Genomic DNA, 19,162 nt, shown 5'->3' with positions numbered 1-19,162 from the left:
GTTGATGCTAACTTGTTCGCTAAATGCAAGTATGAAAGTGCAGTGTTCACAAATACCAATTTACAGCTCCCTAGAAGTTTGGACAGCAAATAGTATGACCAACACAGAATAGAATACGAACGAGATACACATTTTTAAATAAAGTTTTAATACAAACCATAATGTTAAATCAATGCTGAATCAACAAACCCAAATCATTTCTGATGTCTGAGATAAATGTTGTTTCAATGCATTAGCAGTGGAAAAATAACTGTTGATATAAGGGCTGTGTAAAAAAAATGAGAACACAAACCACCAAAATTTATTTGCAATAGCTTTTTCACTTTGATTCAGTTTATTTCTTGAGGCATGCTATGAAAACAGATTAACAGCCTTTGTAGTTTTAGCACTTTTTATACCTACTGCCTGAACTTATTGATGATACAACACTGGTCATAATTCAGTTTACAACTATTAAAAATAAAAAAATGATCAGAAGCTTTGGTTTTCTGATTAATTTGTACTTTTCTATGATGATAACACCCATTAATTTAGGATATAATTCCAAGGCACTGCAATATTTAAATGGTACGATGCCTAAAATGTTATAAAATATAAAAGTGCAGAATTAGTAGAGCTGGGCATTATGACAATGTTTTATTGTATTGTGATATGTGTATTTTTGATAAAAATAAAATATGCATCTCTCAGTAAATTGTGGATATTAGCAGTGCTGTAAAATACTGATCAACTGCACATTTTATTAGAATGTAATCAGTCCTGATTACCTGAATGAAAAGCAGAACATTTTGAAAAAAAAAAGCATATTTAAATAACTAGTATTTAACTAATGTTTGTGAAACAATATTTTGCTTTCCATTAAATTAAGCTATCTGTAATACTCTCGCATGGGTATTTTTTTTAGTGTTTATGATCACATTCTTCAAAAACGAAGAAAGCAAAAGGCACAGATGCATGACTAAAACAAAACATGGCACAGACTGTTTTATAAGACATATAAAATCAGTAACTATGTTTTCATCCAGCACGCACACCCAAAAATCCACAGGATATCAAAACAATTGTTGTATTAGTTCTAGACATGGTCCGGAATAGCAGCAATTTCCCTACAGGTACGAGGTCTCATCTCCACTGTTTATTCAGTCTGATGTTGTCTTCGGGTCTTGAGCTCTACTGTGATCTCTCCTTAGCCAGCGACAGCAGCCCCTCCAGCTGTTCTTCAAGCAGAGCGGCGTCTCCATCATTGTTCACGGTCCGGTCAAACTTCACCCCCTGATCCAGCCCACATTCCGACTCTGCATCGTCCACTCCTGAAGAACAAAACACACATAAGATTAGCTGTGGTGATTTTAAAATGCTTTATGGTTGTTCGGAAATACTGAAAATGGGATCATTCAATTATAAGAACAAGGAAAATATTTGTAAAGAGATTCAGAACCGTCCACACAAGGTGTTCCACTAATTAAAATAAATAAATAAAACATTTGAATTATGCATGGTTTGGATTTCAGGTTGCATATTGATCTGGCATTGCTGGTTACTGAATTTAGAAACTGCTGCCTTAGGGTGCTTTCACACTTCAATTCTTTAATCCAGTTTATTTGCATGCTGTTGTGTTTTCATTCTTGATGCAGTTTGTTTGCGCAGGTTTAAACACAGCAATTACACTCTAATGCAGACCGAAACTCCCACACAAGACCCTTAAGAGCAGGTGGTCTCAATCTGGGCCTAAACAAAAACAGATTTTTTTTTTATGGTGAGAAGAGAACATGATCTGAACTTGAACTGACCCAAGTATAGAGTTTAAAACGTGTTAGTTGATCTTGTTAACCTCATCTTTAACAGTTTTATGTTACAGATGCAAAAGATTTCAGCTGATTTACTGTTTCTTGTCGGTCTCCAATGAAAAAAAAAACAAGTATCTCCATTTATGCTGTTTTTTGATTTAATACATAAGAACACAGACAAGAATGGATCAAAATAAATTCTCCAAAATTACCTAAAAATGTAACTCTTTTTAAATTCACTTAAATGTTTTTTTTTTTTTTTTTTACAATCAGTTTATTAGGGTTTTGGCGATCACATGCAGATGCAGAAAACAAAAATAAGAGAGGGAAAAGGCAGCAAACAGTACAGAAAAATCTAAAATAAACAAAACATAAAAATGAAGTTCACAATTGACAGAAGTCATTGGAAAGAAAAAAATGGCAAGAAAACAATGAGAAAAATACCAAAGTATTATTAAATCATTAATCCAGTAGAGGTTGTAATGGATGAGGATAAATTCCCCAATTTACAGAACAAGGGTCCAGGTTTTATAAAATCTCAGCATAGAATTTGATTTAATGCATCTGCTTCTCTCCAATTTACCAACACTACATATTCCTGAATCCACATGTGAGGGAGGAGCAGGGGACGTCCATTTCAGGAAAATATGTTTTCTAGTGAGGAGAGTGGCAAGTGAAACAAAATCAGCCTCAAAAGATATTTAAATCAGGCATAGTGAGGGGAGACATTAAATAAGGACAATGAAATGGCCGGGATGAGAATCAGTGCCTCCAAGTCTGAGGCCATGGTCCTGAGCCGGAAAAGGGTAGAATGCCTTCTCTGGGTTGGGGAGGAGGTCCTGCCTCAAGTGGAGGAGTTTAAGTATCTTGGTGTCTTGTTCACGAATGAGGGGAAGATGGAGCGGGTGATCGATAGACGGATCGGTGCTGCGTCAGCAGTGATGCTGGCGCTGTACAGATCCGTCGTGGTGAAGAGAGAGCTGAGCAAAAAAGCAAAGCTCTCGGTTTACCGGTCGATCTACGTTCCTACCCTCATCTATGGTCATGAGCTTCGGGTCATGACCGAAAGAACGAGATCACGGATACAAGCGGCCGAAATGAGTTTCCTCCGCAGGGTGTCTGGGCTCTCCCTTAGAGATAGGGTGAGAAGCTCGGTCATCCGGGAGGGACTCAGAGTAGAGCTGCTGCTTCTCCACATCAAGAGGAGCCAGTTGAGGTGGCTAGGGCATCTGATTAGGATGCCTCCTGGACGCCACCCTGGTGAGGTGTTCCGGGCACGTCCGACCAGGAGGAGGCCCAGGGGAAGACCCAGGACACGCTGGAGGGACTATGTCTCTCGGCTGGCCTGGGAACGCCTTGGAATTCCCCCGGACGAGCTGGCCCAAGTGGCTGGGGAGAGGGAAGTCTGGGTTTCCCTGCTTAGGCTGTTGCCCCCGCAACCCGACCCCGGATAAGCGGAGGAAAATGGATGGATGGATGGATAAACGTTTGACTCGACATGCTGATCTAAAATATCTGAGAGGGTTTGGGTAATAAGAATAATGATGATTTGCTTTTAATAGAAAGTTAATAAGGTTTTATTGGACAGTGATTTTGCACTGCCCGATTCACCAACTCCTTTCTAAGAATGTTCTTAAATTTGTACACACACGCAAATGTCAATGCCTGACCAATAACATGCAAATAAATGGTCCTGCTGTTCAAACTCAATCATACGTTACTCTGCAGTGCTCAAAATGCAGCTCATGCTTGCGATGAGTTATAAAATGCACATTTGTTTTTTTTTGTTTTTATGCAACTATACATGAGAATGTGTTTTTAAAGCACATAACATTTCACAGCACATATCAGTCTGGCTAAAGGTGGATCTTTTCTCCTACCTGCAGTGAACTTCCAGCCTCTCTGGGTTCTGGTTTGCTCAGAAGCTTCCACTCGTACACTGACGCACTGCTGCGGATACTCCTTCCAGAACCACTGCAGATCAGACATCCGCCTGCAGTCGCTCACAATCTAGACACAAAAACAAAACACAGGCCACATCATGTTGTAGTAATTATAACAATAGTCATTTTGTTAAGAAAAATGACGACTTTATTTCTTGAAAGTGGGAAAAGCTTTTGTACAACTGTAAATACTTTGGGTACATACTTTATGAATGGTTATTTGATTATTTTTCATTAACATGGGTCTTGGGTAATCCAATCACAAGTGGCCAGCTCAAAGCACAGTTATAAACAGGATACAAAGCGTTTCAAGGGTGCATTAGAATTCAGTCACTCTAATTACAGATGCACAAAGATATTGGAATTATATCACCACTGGGTATTGGAAGCATTTTTTTTGGCCAATGTTTTAAAAAAATGCTTGTTGATGTATTTATTGTATGCTTGGGAAAAAGACCAGGTGATATTGGCCATGCTATTTAAAAAAAAAAAAAAAAGCTATGAGGTTCTAAGCTAATTTGTAGTTATTTGGTTAGTTGTAAACTTATAAAAAGTTATACTGGATTGTTTAGTCTCTCTGTAAGTTATAAATATGAATATCAGCATTGGTATTAATATATAAATACATGTGTAATATTGTATATCTGCATCTGCCCAGAATTCCCACACCTGTGCATTGCCAACTCCAACCACATTCAAAAATGGTCAGAGACTTATTTGACTATACTATTGTTTTAGTGTAAATGCAAAGCATCTGTAATCAGCCCCTCCTCCAGCAAAATGATGGAATCTGATTACAAGAGGGCATAGAAAATGGGTTAAAAATGCCAAGTCTGGTTAACCAGGATCGGAGTTAATGCCAGGTATGAACAGAGCCACAAAAAGCTGGACATTATATCTGTATTCATTAGAAATGTCCTGGTTTTCTGCAGGTATCAACTATTTAAGCATAAGCCAAAATGATCCTTTATTTCTTTTAACCACTGTTCTCTAGAAAAGCACCTTCTGGTTTCTCTCTATATGCTGTGAATTTACATTATTATGTCTAGCCTACAGCAGTAAAATGTGAAAACACATGTGGGTAAACACACTTCAGTCATGTCATTACTCTCGATTATGGATGGTCATGAATTAAGGTAGAAAAATAAGAGTATGGTATGCCATTCATTGGTTTAAACCACAGTCAATTTGAGCAGCAGAATTAAGCAACTTGTCTACACCACTGTAGACCTCTTGCAAAATCTTCAGACTGCTTTGGCTGGTTTTCTGGACACAGATTAAGCTTAATCCTAATTGAAAGGGATTTTCAATGGGGATTACTCTTTTGGTGAGTAATTTAGTCCAATTCTAGGCTTTAAATGTGTCTGGTAAACAGCTTTTATGCTCATATTAGGTGTCTGCTCAAGGATTATACATCCAAAAGTTTGCAGACACCTGCTCATCCAATGTTCCTTCTCAAATCAAGAGTATTTCACCGTCAGCTTCTGTAACAGCCTTTTCTTTGCAGTGAGGATATGATTGCATTTAGCCAAAAACCATTACTCTGATTAAGAGGTACTCAATTAACCTCTATGACAGCCCAATATACAGTGAATTCATACCCCACTAGTAAACACTTAGCTTTGGGCTTGATAGCCTCAGGACACCACCAACCTCCAGAGCATCCTAGACTATTGTCCATGATTTTCTACAAAGATTATGGATGCATTTAGCTAAAAACAGCACTACTCACCCACACTGGTTGGGTAGCACCACAAATGGCCAGACGGCAAAAAAACCCAGGGTCCTCCAGCCTCTTGCTCTCACCCCACTGAATCATATCAGCTCTGTACTTCTCCTTGTACTGACCAGCACTCAGCAACTCAGAGTAGTCCAGTCCATGGTCCTAGTGATGTAATATGGAACCACACATATGGAACCTGTCAGAATCAGGTAAACACTGGCCAGGGGTCTTCAACCCTCAACTCTTCAACTTTCAACTACTGTATCTTCCTGCAGGATTCATCTCTTTATTATGTGCAAAATAGCATTTCAAAGTTATTACACTATATTTTGTGAATAAAACATCCAGCGGACTAAGGTGCTGCCACTATAATTGTTAAATTGCTGGTTCGAATCCTGTTCATATAGCTTGCCATTAGCTGCCGAAGCCCCGAGAAAGCACTATTGGTCTTGCTCTAGCTGGGTGGGTAGATAGCACTCTCTCTCTCCAAATCACTCAAGTGATGTCAATCAGCACTTGAGGTGCAACTAGAGTGATAGTGGAAATGTAGCTATAGCATTTAAGGTGGAACGAAAAAAAAAAACAACTAGCACTTGGCAGTAACTGCTTCATTTTTAAGGTGGAATAGCAACAAAAATAAGCTGCTGTTAGTGTGATTGATTAAATGTAGCAGCATCACTTAAGGTGGAACTTGAGGGTTTGTATGAATGCAGCTGTAGCATTTAAGGTGGAACAACAAAATAGAAGAACTCGCTAAGCTGCAGCTCTTAAGGTGGCACAGAAAAAAACGTAGCAAGTTTAAGTTAGCTGTTTTGTCCAGCTTTCGTCCTTTTGCCACCTTAAACAGTGCAGAGGTTTAGTCCAGACTCTGTAGTTAACTGTTTTACTATTTAAGGTGGAACAAAAGGGAAAAATATGTTGGTGCTAGTGTGATTGTGTGAATGTATCAGAGGCATTTAAGGTGGAACCGAACATTCAAAGAATTTAACCAACCTGGCACTTGGAAGTAATTTTAAGAGGGTATAGGCATATGTGGAGAGTTTAAATAAGTACTAGACATTACAAAACTAATTTTCTGCATCACAGTGTAGGTAATAATAATATGTTTACAGTAAAGCTTTAAGGTGGTATACCTGCTGTGGGCCCTCATTAATTAATTAAATTAGTTGCTGTGATCTTACCCGAGCATACTGGGCTTTCAGTGGAGCAGAGAGCCGGAGGATGCAGCACACATGTGGACCCAGCCTATAAAACACAGTACAGTCACTGCAGGCGACAAATAAGACTGACTCAGAGTGGATTAAATCTGCAATTAATGCGCCTTACCTCTCCTGTATTAAATCAGTCACATAGTCCTTCCCCGACTTTCGTTTCCCGCTGAACAGGAATATAAGTTTGGGCTGCGGAGCTGCCATACTAACTCCTGCATCTCCATCTCAACATGCTCACTGTACACAGCTCACAGGCCACGTCCACTCACCAGTTACCGTAATACACAAAAGATGCTTAAAGTCCTGTAGATACTGTACTAATATACTCTGTCTGTGCAGAGTTATAAAATCGATTCTAGAACTAAAACAGATACCAGTATACGCATTTAAACCTAGCCCATCTTTTAGTCTACGTAAAGACGCTTCATCAACGTAAACCTTTCTAAATGAGGAGGTAAGTTTTTCAAGTTAGATGAGGGTATCCGAGGCTTTACGGTAATCGGATCAGCGTCACGCCATGCACGTCACACGTCTGATGGGAGTCAAAATACACAAAAAGCGGTTTGATAAAAGTCCTGTCACATAAATATACATTTTAAATGAGATAATAAGACAATAAAGAGTTAAGTTTTAATGTAAACATATGATCGTATATAATAGTACGATCATATATCGTAAATTGTCGTAAGTCGTAAATAATAGGTAATCCTATATATAATACAATGTATCTTTAAAACAATAGATAAAAAAGATCAAACATAACATTTAACTTTAAAATGTTTATTGTCACTGTTTGTGGAGTAAGTTATTTAATTGGACAGAATTGTTCTCTTAATAGAAGTATGGTAGCATAACAAAAATAAAAAAGAAAGAATTTAATTTTTAGATATGTTTTATATATATCAGGATTTCTCTTTTCTGATAGATAACGTAAAAAATAATTTTAATTTAAAATTTAAAACAAATAAATATGAAATCCTGCCCAAAATGATAAGAAACTTATTTTTTTTCTAGCTAAATAAACAATATTTCTTTGTAAAATTAAATGTGTTTAAAAGGGCTAAGTTTCTTTAATGTATTTTTCGTTTGGTATAAACAGATTTTAAATCACCACTTTTTCCCACCACACAAATTTCTTAGGGAGACTTTTATTGGAGCGACTCGGTCAGCATTACCCCGGAAGCTTTAGAGATCGTAATATTTGTCAACAAGTCGGTCTGTTGTGTGTTTTTATCGCACTGTAAAGGGTTTAATTCGGAATTTAGACTTTATTAAAGCAGCTGTTTATAAATGTAGAGAGTGGGGAGTGGTCGCAGTCATGAACGGGAGCTCTAATCCTCTACTGGATAAAGAGGAGCATGTGTTAAAGCTGGGAGAGAGCTTCGAGAAACGACCCAAATCCTCCTTTCACACCATCAGATGTGAGTTCAGCACTACTTTCCTACAGTTCTCTAGCTGATAATTGAATATTTACCCCACAACTAACCAGACTGCACATATGCTCAGTCTGCAAGCTCTGCATCTTTTTTATTTTAGCCATTTCTAGTTTTTTGCAAATAAATGCTCTAAATGACAATATTCTTATTTGAAATTTGGGAGAAATTTTGTCCATAGTTTGTAGTATAAAACTACAATGTCCATTTAACTCAAAGGGGCGGTGCCCTGTGGTGGGCTGGAAAGGTTTCTGGTGTTCATTCTTCTAAACCTCCTACCACCTGAGACGAGAAGTTTGGATTTTGTCCTTGTGTACTATATTTCCAAAATATGAATGTAAGAGTATTCATAGGGATAATTGGCCTTTCTGCTGCAGTGAGAGCTTCTTATTTTTTGGAAAGGTTAAACTTTAGATAGCTGTGAATGCTTTGTTGTATTCAGCCTCATGAGTAGACGGAGTTTGATGAATTGGCCATGTATAGCCTATATGCCTATAAACTGGGTCAACAGAGTTTGTGGATGATGTGCTGTAATAATAATAATAATAATAATAATAATAGCATCAGTAGCAATCATGCTTAGGATTAAATGTTGAGATGGATTGAAGCTTACACAGCATCTGTTAGTATTAAACAAAACGGTTGTGTCTGTATAAAAGAAATCTGTGAATATAATGTAGATTAATTGTTCATTTAAGTGCTTGTTTTTCTATCTATTCTTTTGTCCAGATGATTTCAAACCAGCATCCATTGACACCTCCTGTGAGGGGGAGCTGCAGGTGGGGAAAGGAGATGAAGTCACCATCACGTTGCCACACATACCAGTAAGAATCTTTTACCACTTTTTTCCAGTCTCTACAGCTTCTGAAGTCATTTATTTATCTCTTTTATGTCCTTGTCCTTGTGCTTAATCTCTGCCTCAATGTTGCATTTGATCACAAGGGCTCCACGCCTCCTATGACAGTATTCAAGGGCAACAAAAGGCCATATCAGAAAGACTGTGTTCTGATCATCAATCATGACACTGGAGAATTCATGCTGGAGAAGCTAAGCAGCAGCATTCAGGTCAAGAAGACGAGGTGAGAGGTTCTGTACTAGGGGTGTAAGATAATATTGATATATTGAAGTATCACAATATAATATATTGAAAAAATGTTTTAAAAAATTCAACATTAATTTTTAATTAATAGTTTACATAGAAATATTGGTGGCAGACAGTGGTTTGTTATGCAATGTGCTTAAACCCCAAACACAAGATATAAGTATACTTATATATATAGCCATCAATGCTATTTTTTGCAATAAATGCTCTAAATTACAATATTCTTTATTTGGAATTTAGGAGAAACGTTGTCCATAGTTTATAGAATAAAACAACAATGTTTATTTTACTCAAACATATACATGAAATTTGTAATTATTAGTTTACATGTAAAGATTAGTGGCAGACAGGGGGTAATTTTTTCCTGCATTTAAACCCTGACCACTTTAGATCCCACTGGTCTGATTGGACAAAATGAAAACTTCAACCCTGTAAATCCTTGTATTCTTGTGGTAGAGCTGAGGGCAGCAGCAAGATCCAGGCTCGGATAGAGCAGCAGTCTGTGAGAGCCAATCAGCCTCCTTCACAGTTCCGGACACCCACCAAGCCCGGCAGTGGAGCCAAAACATCACCCACCAAAGACAACCCCTCCCCTGAACCTCAACTGGATGATATCAAAAGAGGTACGTTTATAATCTTTTTGTTCTTGATCATCCAACACCTTGTGTCACCAATGTTCTTGTTGCTGAATGCAATTAAATCCTCACTGCAGTGTTTTAAAGTGTAGTGGAAAGCCTTACGTGGACAGTAGAGACAGTTACTTCAACAAAAAAGCAGGATAAACACAACAATATATATATATATATATATATATATATATATATATATATATATATATATATATATATATATATATATAAAAATAATAATAATTTTCTCTCTCTCTCTCAGAGTTGCGAGCAGAGGTGGAGATTATCGAGCAGATGAGCAGCAGTGGCAGCAGCAGCTCTTCGGACTCGGGCAGCTGCTCGGGCAGCGGGGATGACAGCTCCAGCAGTGATGGAGAGGAAAGCCATAACCCTCATGGCCACGCCCATCTCTCACCCAGCCGAGATGCCATTGCCAATGGCACAGACAAACCGCAGGGCAGCAATCAGCTGATGAACACGCTCAGTACGTACAGTTTACACTTAGGCAGAAATGTATGCAGTAGTAACACCCAGTTAAACATATGGGGTACCACAGCAACACCCTATAGCACCCTATGGCTATAGCAACTACCACATACACCATTGCAGCCACCTGGGATACCACAGAAGTCACCTTTTTAACACCTTAATTAATGTCTTAATGGCTTAGTTACACTGAAATCTAATTAAAATCAAATTAAACCAGATTTATTGTCACAGCACATAAATACAAGGTGCATGATCACACTTAGTATGCAGATAGAACACAATTTATCCAACATAATATAAAATTTAAATACAAAATATATTCTTTACTTATGCTACACACATTAACTTACACTATGAACATACACTATTGCACTGTTGAATGTAAAAGGTATAATATATAACTGTGAATATATAGATACACATTGCTTTTTACAGCTGTATATAGGAGCAGTGTAAAGGTGCTTACACACTGAACGCGGTATGCCGCGCGGCATTCCGCTGTGCTGCCGCTCTGCTCTACGCTGGTCAGTTGCGGGTGCGTTGCGCTGCTGCTGACGCCAAGCGTCTCCTGCTGATAATAGGCAGAGTTTTCTAAAACCCATCACCTCTGCGAGCGGTGTTTTGTAGTTTTGAGTCTCTACAGCCTCTGTGGATCTGTATCTGTTTCTCAGCCTCAGAACAAAGCTCTGATTCTTCTCTTCCTCCTGTTATCTCTATATGAGTGTAGGGAAGTGATGTACAGCTGAGGGGATTCACTAATCGCTATTATTAGTCTCTCGCGCACGTTTATTGTTGTTTGGACTACAGTTTCTCTCTAGTCGCGTGAGTTTACGTCATGCGTTTTCTGCCGAGGTACCGCTTGCCGCGAGGTCAAAGTTGAACCATGTTGAACTTTGCCCGCGGTAAGCGGTAGCGCGGTGGAGGCGTGGTTATGGGCGGGGAAACGCGCCGCTTTCCGCTCTGCTCCGCGGCAGCGACGCACAGCTCTACCGCTCTAGACACTATTGAATCCTATGGGGGTCAGCGTACCGCGCCGCACCTACCGCGTGCAGTGTGTAAGCACCTTAACTGTTAGTAAAGTGCAGGGTGCAGAGTGAGTTCGTATTGGATGGTATCTTAGGACTGGTGTGAGCTGGTGTGAGCTGGTGGCCTGTGATTGGTTGGACAAAACAGTGTGTTACTGACTGTTCAGTAGCCTGATGGCTTGTGGAAAGAAGCTGTTTTAGAACCATTGAGATCTGGTCTTAATGCTTCAATGGCTTAATACCTTTTAATGATAGGTTATAGCAACTGCCAGAGACACCATTGCAACCACCTGGGATATTATAGAAGCCACCTTGCAAACCTTCAGCAACCACTATTCAGTCTGACTCACTTCTGGCATAAATAGCGTTTGTAATTCATGCTGTTTTCATTTCATCTTCTCAGGAAATGATCTGCAGCTGAGTGAATCAGGAAGTGACAGTGATGATGACTGACACCTGCCCTTCTTCACCCCGCCCCAGCTTGGATCACTGTTATCTCTCTATCTATCTCCCCTCCTTTTGCATTACTGAGCTCTACCAGTCATTCTGAAGCGCTTTTGTCAGTCGTCATATGTGTTTTCCATGTCATGTTAAAATTCATAGAGTGTATTTTTTATTAGATGTATATTTTAAGAGTTTTAGTGCAGAGTAGAATCTTAAGCAGAGTAAGTGTGAAAAATCTTAGCATACATATTCAAAAACAAATGTTTTAAATTATAAGCTGTGTTTTCATCATATATATCTTTTCCACAGGAAACAATGAATTTAGAAAGTCACATGGCACGTTTTAGCCTGTGAATCTTCTACTTTCGTACACTGAGGTTGTACTGTGGTTTTGATCAAGCAGACAGAAACTAACAGTAATGCCTAGTGTATGGAATAGAAGCTAAATCATAACCTCAGTCTGGACAGCTGCACAAGTTTTAGCCTAAAATGTAGCTTTTAGCTAGGTGTACAGATTGTAGCCATTGGGGCAGTTTCCCAGACAGGGATTAAGCCTACTCTTGGATTACACCGCATTTTGAGTGGAGATTTTCCATTGAAAGAAGAAAAATACACCAGGACTAGACTAGGGCTAAGCTTAATTACTGTCTGGGAAACCTTGCCCCTTGATGTTCAGGGTATGTGATATTCAAGTATTGCAACGGTTCAGTTATACGACCCGTCCTGAAAGTTCTTAATGATTATTGATCATTCTGAAGTGCAGTATCTCAAAATGTTAATTTGTTTACATGTCTGAAGTTTCAAGATTAAAGGAGCATTAAGCAGTTGATTGTCTTTTGTCTGAAAGTTGTCCAGAACGTTCACTGAACATTTAATGCTGTGAATTCAGTATTAATTTCTTTGTTCCAAGCCAAGGAACATCCCCACAAGTTGGATTCACTACTTGGAAAATATTGAGAGCCTCAACAACCCCAAGTTCAGAATCTAAAAGTCTCATTATATACAGTATATCGTCTCTGTCTGATTACAAAAATGTGTCTCCAACACAGCAACTTTAAAGGAGAGACATAAAACTTTTTTAACCTTCAAAAGAAGGTTTTTCACTTTAAGTTTTTTTTTTTTAATTAATATTAAGATTTCGTCCACTTGTAATTCAATACAAATATTTTTAAATATTTTCTATTACAATTACACTAATGCTTTTCGGTAATGTTCCTTATCAAACATTAAAACTTTTTTATGTAATGCTTGAATAGAAATCCTCAAGATTTAGTGGTGTAATGTCAAAATTTGACAAAATTCTGGCCTGTTAAGGGGTTAAGATATCATCCACCTTTATATTAATTTTATAACATAATTTACTCCAGATAGCTACGTTTATATTTTGTTTTCTTTTGTTATGTTAAGATGCTATCTTTTTTTAACTTTTGTAACAAAAATTTAACACAAATTGATGTACCTTTTCCCTTAATATTAATTGGCAGTCCGGTAAAATTATTTATTTCACAGGTTTTCAACTTTTTCTCTTAATATTAAGATTATGAAGAGTTTATTCAAGAGTTTTCAAGAGTTTATTTCAGGTAATTTTGGAGAATTTCTATTGGTCCATTCATCAAGAAATTTTGATACAGAGGACGGGGTAGTTTATATGTTTAAATTATGTAGTATACCAAAAGTTGACCTAGTCCATGCTTTGTTTATATGTCGCTAAATACAGATTAATCACACGCGTTAAAGTTGACAGTATTAATACAAAGCTGAACAATTAGATGGATGGATAATTCATTACATGAATAATAATATAATTCTGTTGAAATTTTTTTCTGACCTCTGGTGGATTATTGGTGCACTGCATGCAGCATACAGATGGAGTACAGTTTGAAATAAAATAAAAATAAAATAAAAGGAAATAATAAACGAAAACAATACAAATAAAATTTTTAGAACAACTTTATGTGTAATGGGTTTTTATATTGTGCTTAATATATTTTAGTCTAAAAATCTATTATTTATATATGACAAATGTTTTTTTTTTTAATTGGTCAAAGGACAATTGTAATAGTTTATGTGTTAGAATTTTCAGACAATTATTGGAGGCTGGTTTATGATTTTGGAAACAATAGTAGCTCACTTATCTACAACATTATCCAAAAACAAATCAGAATCTAGAATAACTTTGTGGGTTATTATATTAATATATTATTATGTTATTATTATATGTTTTTTTAAATACTTTAATATCAGACATTTGCAACTAAATATTGAATATTTATATTATCAGTAGGGTTGTATGGTTCAGATGGTGTTGGTGGGACTTTTATTTTGTCTCGGCGCTGCTCCGCCAGTGTCAGTGCCATGACAACAGCGCTGTAAGCGGACGCCAGTGAGGCAGGCTGGAGATGTGAGGATCTGCTGCAGCTCTGGAGGACTCAGGACATCTTCTACTGGATCATACTGAAGGTAGATCTTCATATTCTGCTATTATACAGCAGTAGCGACTGAGAGCCTGCTGGCTGTGGATAGATGAGCCCCTGTGAGTCAGTCTGAGGGCTGTAGGAGAGCAGGATCGCCTCTGCTGCTGGCTCTGAGTGATAGTTAGCTCAGGGGGCTAACTGGCTAACATTAGCTGTATTCAGTAACTTACTTACTTAGTTTAGCCTGCTGAGATACTTAATCTCGCTCACAGCGCGTCTTAAGCTCAGAGTGTTTCCACGCCAGCTCTCCTCCTGCTGCTTATGAGCGGTTATTACACAGAGAAGAAGAACCCTGTGAGATCAGCAGAAGCAGAAGAATGAGCAGCTGAAGGACTGGATGGATGTTTGATTGATATGTGGAATGCTTGTTTTTGTACAATAGTAAATTAGTAAAATATTAAATTAGTGTGTCTTATCTTCACACACACAGATCTCCACAGACCAGACCTGGCTGGTGTTCACTACACAGAGCTGTAAACCCAGCTAAGCTCTTCAACAAGTTGGCAAACAAATTTACAGAACTGTGTCAGTATAAAGGGAAAAAAATATAACCTAATTTAGCAATTTGAAGGAAATTATGTTAAGCTATAAAAAATAATAAAATTGATATTATAAGACCACATCTTACTAAGAAATATACTAAGAAAAAAGTACGTTTATTTGTATTTTTATTATTAAAATGTTGCTAGCTATGTGCGGTAAATAATGTTAGCTATACAATTAAGATAAAAGTGTACAGTTTCTCAATAATACACAAGAAATAATGCAAACAAATGAAAAATAAAACTAAAAGAAGTGGATAATATTTTAATTTTAAGAGAAAAGAGTAAAGTCAATTATCTTAATGGACTAAATCTTCATATTACAAAAAAGGCACATTTATTTGTATTTTTATTATTAAAACATTGTTCATAAATAATATTAATAGCTATTAAATTAAATTAAATGTGGACAATTTCTCAATATTACGTAAGACAGAATGTAAATAAATTACAACATTAGTTATGTGATGTAACTTATGTTATAAAATTAAGATAAGCTATGCTATGCTAGCTATGTGAGGTAATAATTTTTTTATATACACTAGTATTTATTGTTTACTGGGCATTATTTACATTTCTTTTTCTATATGCTTAATATTTTTCGCGCTGCTGTAACAAGTAAATGTGCGATCAATAAAGTTAAATCCTAATCCTATATTTATTTGTGTTAAACTGTGTTAAAAAAATGATAATTTGTGGATTATCTTAATATAAAGGAAGGGAAAAAAAATTAAAAGTTATAAGATAAAAGTTTTAAGTGGACAATATGAAAAACGTAGCTACATGAGGTAAATTATGTTATGAAAAATTAGGTTATATTTCAGTGTTAAGAAAAACAAATAACAATATGTGGTAAACAAGAAAATGGTCATAATGGTGGATTTCACTTCAAGCATTTTCATAACCATAGACATCACATTATTTATCTCATGTGCATATGTAAGGCACTGTAAGGCAAAAACGTAACCTGCATGTCCATTTCTGCCATTTTTCAGTTTGGGGTCGATCTAGTATCTATCTGTTCATCCGTCCGTCTCTTTCACTGTTTGGAATAATGTAAATCTGGAAGTTTACATTACTTTATATCGTGTCAAGATTTTGTTTGATTTTTCCATTGACTTCCACTGAGACATTTGCATGACAGTAACAGTATATAACCTGTACACACAGTCATATCTGAATATTTGTGACCACACTCTTTGTCCATTATATCAGTTTTACTGAGCATACAGCAGCACTTTATATAATTGTAGTCAACCTGTTTTGTTCCACACTTAGTTAGCCCCCTTTCATTGTTGTTTAGTGGTCAGGACCACCAGAGCTATCTACAAGGCAGAGCAGCTAGGTGGGAGTGTTTAATAGAGTGAACAGTGAGTGGACACAGTGTTTAAAAACTCCAGCAGCACTGCTGTATCGGATCCACCCATGCCAGTGCAACATGCAGCCTTCTCTCTCTCTCTCTCTCTCTCTCTCTCTCTCTCTCTCTCTCTCTCTCTCTCTCTCTCTTCCTCTCTCTCTCTCTCTCTCTCTCTCCCTCCCTCTCTCTCTTCCTCTCTCTCTCTCTCTTACTCACTCACTCACTCACTCCCTCACTGTATATCTCGCCCTTTCTGCCCCGCCATGTATATCCGCGTCTTTTCCCTGCTGTGGGCCGGCTGGATTAGCTGTCTCTTCCACCTGCTCAGCACTCAGCAATTAGAAAAGCTGCTTGGCTGATAATGAAATCCTTGGTCATGTGATAGGCCTACAATTGGTCAAGCTCACCCAGTGTCCAGTCAGTAGCACACTGGAGTTCAGTGCAGGTCACTGGCCATGATGGGATGCTCTGGAAGACTGTAGAATGGCCTTATTTTATGACTTTTAATATATTTCTGTTTGTCTTATCTTTTATTTGAAAACTATGAGATAGAGGTGTCTCCCAGATCTTGATTGAGAACTGAAGCTATATATGCAGTACATTCTCATTAATAATAAGAGACCTGTTTTCATACTGTATATCTATAGGCTATATATACTGAGTGAAGTTAATTCCGATAAGCTTGTATAATAAAATAGTAAAATTAACCTCCTTTTAAGGGTGTTTTTACACCTGAAAGTCCTAACTAGAATACACAAAGGTTCAGGTGTTTGTTACACTGTATATATTTGGTTCGGTTAGTTTTGGTTTCACACTGTACTTTATTCAGTGCAGTAAAGTACTTTACTATGGCCTTTCATCATGTGGGCTTTGTCCCCTATACTTCAAATTAATTGATTTGTTGATTTGTAGTATGCTGTGAGTTTGTTGAGTTGCTTTTCCAGGTGTTGTGCTAAATTCTACCTCTCTGCCAGAATTTGACTCTCTCTCGCAGGTACATGTGTCAGGCATCAAAATGAGTGTTTCCCTTTGAGATTTCCCTTTGGAGTCCTTTTGTTTCTGTTCATCAATAAGGGTTAATATACAGTCATGGTAGATACATGCTACTACATGTCGTGTCTGGACGACAAGGGGAGTCGGCTTTTCAGTCCTTTTTTCACCTCTGTTTTGCTGCTACACTGCAAACAAACCGAACCATGGTACATAACTAACAAACTAAATTTGGTCTGAATCATGGTATGCAGCACCTTTCACAACTGTTATTTTGGTTTGGACCAGACTGAAAGGTCATAGAACCTAGAACATATTGGAGACTTTTAGACTTAAAGTCATTTATAGTAACAAAACAGATATTTTTATGACTGTTGAAATGTGAAGGCAAAGGCAGTTTTAGTGGAGACCAGCTACCATTTATTCACACAAATGAAACTAAGGTTAGCTTCTTATTCAGAGATACAGTTTTGAAGGATTATTACATCCATTATGGCTTCTCTTCCAGCAGCAAGATGTCTCTGTTCAAGGCACGGGACTGGTGGTCGGCCATACTGGGCGAGGGAGAGGAGTTTGACCAGGGCTGCTTGTGTATCGGAGATGTGGACAACAGTGGAAGTGGTTATGGTGAGTGCAAATGTTGACATGTAGAAAATGTAGCTCTTTGTTTCAGTACTGGTTTTAACATCCCTTGTCCAATTAGTCCTTTTAACCCAGGGTTAAATCTCCAGTTTGATTTAAGGGCCATTCCCCAACTAAATTTATATCCTAAGGGCTGTTCCCTAAAACCATCTTAAATGATCACTCATTGTACTCTTGTACAGTACAAGTACAACACTGTAGAATTTTCTTTTTACATATTCCAGTTTAGAACACCAATGTCAGAGTACATGGTCAGAGTTGCAGCTTTGAGAGGAAAGGGTTAAGTGCCTTGGTCAATTAGAATTTACAGCACTTGCATAGCAGTTTATTGGGTATCAAACTCTTCCAAGTTTCCAAATTTCCAAATTTCCAAGAGTTGATTGCATTTGGACACCTCAGCATTTGGTAAACAGTTTGGGGTTAAATGCCTTGCTCAATCTGTAAATGTTGAGAAGGGACTGCCAACTTCCTTCTGTTCTAGGGGATCGAATCAGACACGTTCTGGTCCTAAGCCCACTTCTGTAACTTCCAGACAATGACTACCTCCAGCATTGAACCAATATGCAAAGCCTAGTGAACCTAGTTCTTAACCCATAACTATTTTCTAAAACTCTGACTAAAGATAATTGCTGTTTGTCTTGTTTCAGATAAAGTAGTGGTGGGCAGCTACATGGGAATGCTGCGGATTTTTGCCCCTCATGCGACTAAACCAGGCGAGCAGAAAGGAGCAGATGCACAGCTGCTGGAGGTGCAGCTTCGGGACCCCGTCATCCAGGTGGACGTGGGCAAGTTTGTCTCGTAAGTTACAGAATAACCATGTTGTACAAACATGACATACTAGTATTGTTTTTCTGGAGGTCAGGACCATATGGGTCCAGTCAAAACTAATACAAGCTATGCTATTAGCAGATCTTGGGAAGGTTTTGATGTTGGAGGTGGAGCTTTATGAATGTTTTAGGGTTGTTTGCTGCTTTTGGAACTGGATGTCTTTACAGTGTGCACGGCATTATGAATTCTGAAGTACAGTAGCTGCAACAACTAATCAACAGCCACGGCAAATTTGATTATGCAATTCTGTCAAATCCAAATTTCAGTGACGACTAATTGTTCATTTTGTAACTTTTGTAACAAAGTGCTTGAGACAGAAATGCTGGATCTAAGTCAGAGATCATGGGCTGTCCAGGAAGACAACAACAAAGCTGGACAAAATATACTTTAAAAAGCACTTAGAAAAGGTTGAGCCAAAATCAAAATCCTATTTTGTTGAATTAGATCTTAATTTTAGCTGTTCAGCTTGATTGGCCTTTTGACCTTCTGACCTCTTATCGGAGACCAATGTGAGACTATCATAAAGTTAAGATATTATTTAAG

At 37.7% G+C, this 19,162-nt stretch overlaps 3 protein-coding genes across 6 annotated transcripts in view; 2 read left to right on the top strand and 1 right to left on the bottom strand.

Annotated features, from left to right (window-relative positions):
* Positions 1-129: 129 nt before the first annotated feature.
* Positions 130-6,930, bottom strand: pmvk (phosphomevalonate kinase). Its single transcript, XM_022679107.2, has 5 exons — positions 6,780-6,930; positions 6,635-6,698; positions 5,463-5,615; positions 3,668-3,797; positions 130-1,310 (listed from the first exon to the last, which is right to left on the bottom strand). The coding sequence occupies exons 1-5, from the start codon at positions 6,866-6,868 to the stop codon at positions 1,171-1,173; spliced, it is 576 nt and encodes a 191-aa protein (XP_022534828.1). The 5' UTR covers positions 6,869-6,930; the 3' UTR covers positions 130-1,170.
* Positions 6,931-7,832: 902 nt separating this feature from the next.
* Positions 7,833-12,613, top strand: eaf1 (ELL associated factor 1). The gene is made up of 6 exons (XM_022679106.2): positions 7,833-8,085; positions 8,827-8,921; positions 9,040-9,176; positions 9,656-9,822; positions 10,091-10,312; positions 11,746-12,613. Exons 1-6 carry the CDS (start codon positions 7,983-7,985, stop codon positions 11,793-11,795), a joined length of 774 nt encoding a protein of 257 aa, XP_022534827.1. The 5' UTR covers positions 7,833-7,982; the 3' UTR covers positions 11,796-12,613.
* Positions 12,614-14,105: 1,492 nt separating this feature from the next.
* bbs9 (Bardet-Biedl syndrome 9) overlaps positions 14,106-19,162 on the top strand; it is a 208,329-nt gene continuing 203,272 nt past the window's right edge. Inside the window, exons 1-3 of one of the 4 annotated variants that reach the window (XM_022679103.2) lie at positions 14,106-14,246; positions 17,658-17,776; positions 18,439-18,589. In XM_022679103.2, the coding sequence (XP_022534824.2) occupies positions 17,665-17,776; positions 18,439-18,589 (263 nt within the window). In that variant the 5' untranslated portion in view covers positions 14,106-14,246; positions 17,658-17,664. The remainder of the gene's footprint in view (positions 14,247-17,657; positions 17,777-18,438; positions 18,590-19,162) is intronic. The other 3 variants (XM_022679101.2, XM_022679100.2, XM_022679102.2) reach the window with 3 other exon arrangements.

This window comes from Astyanax mexicanus, chromosome 4, assembly GCF_023375975.1.
Source record: "Astyanax mexicanus isolate ESR-SI-001 chromosome 4, AstMex3_surface, whole genome shotgun sequence".
Taxonomy (NCBI): Eukaryota; Metazoa; Chordata; class Actinopteri; order Characiformes; family Acestrorhamphidae; genus Astyanax; species Astyanax mexicanus.
This window is presented reverse-complemented; position numbering and strand designations above follow the sequence as displayed.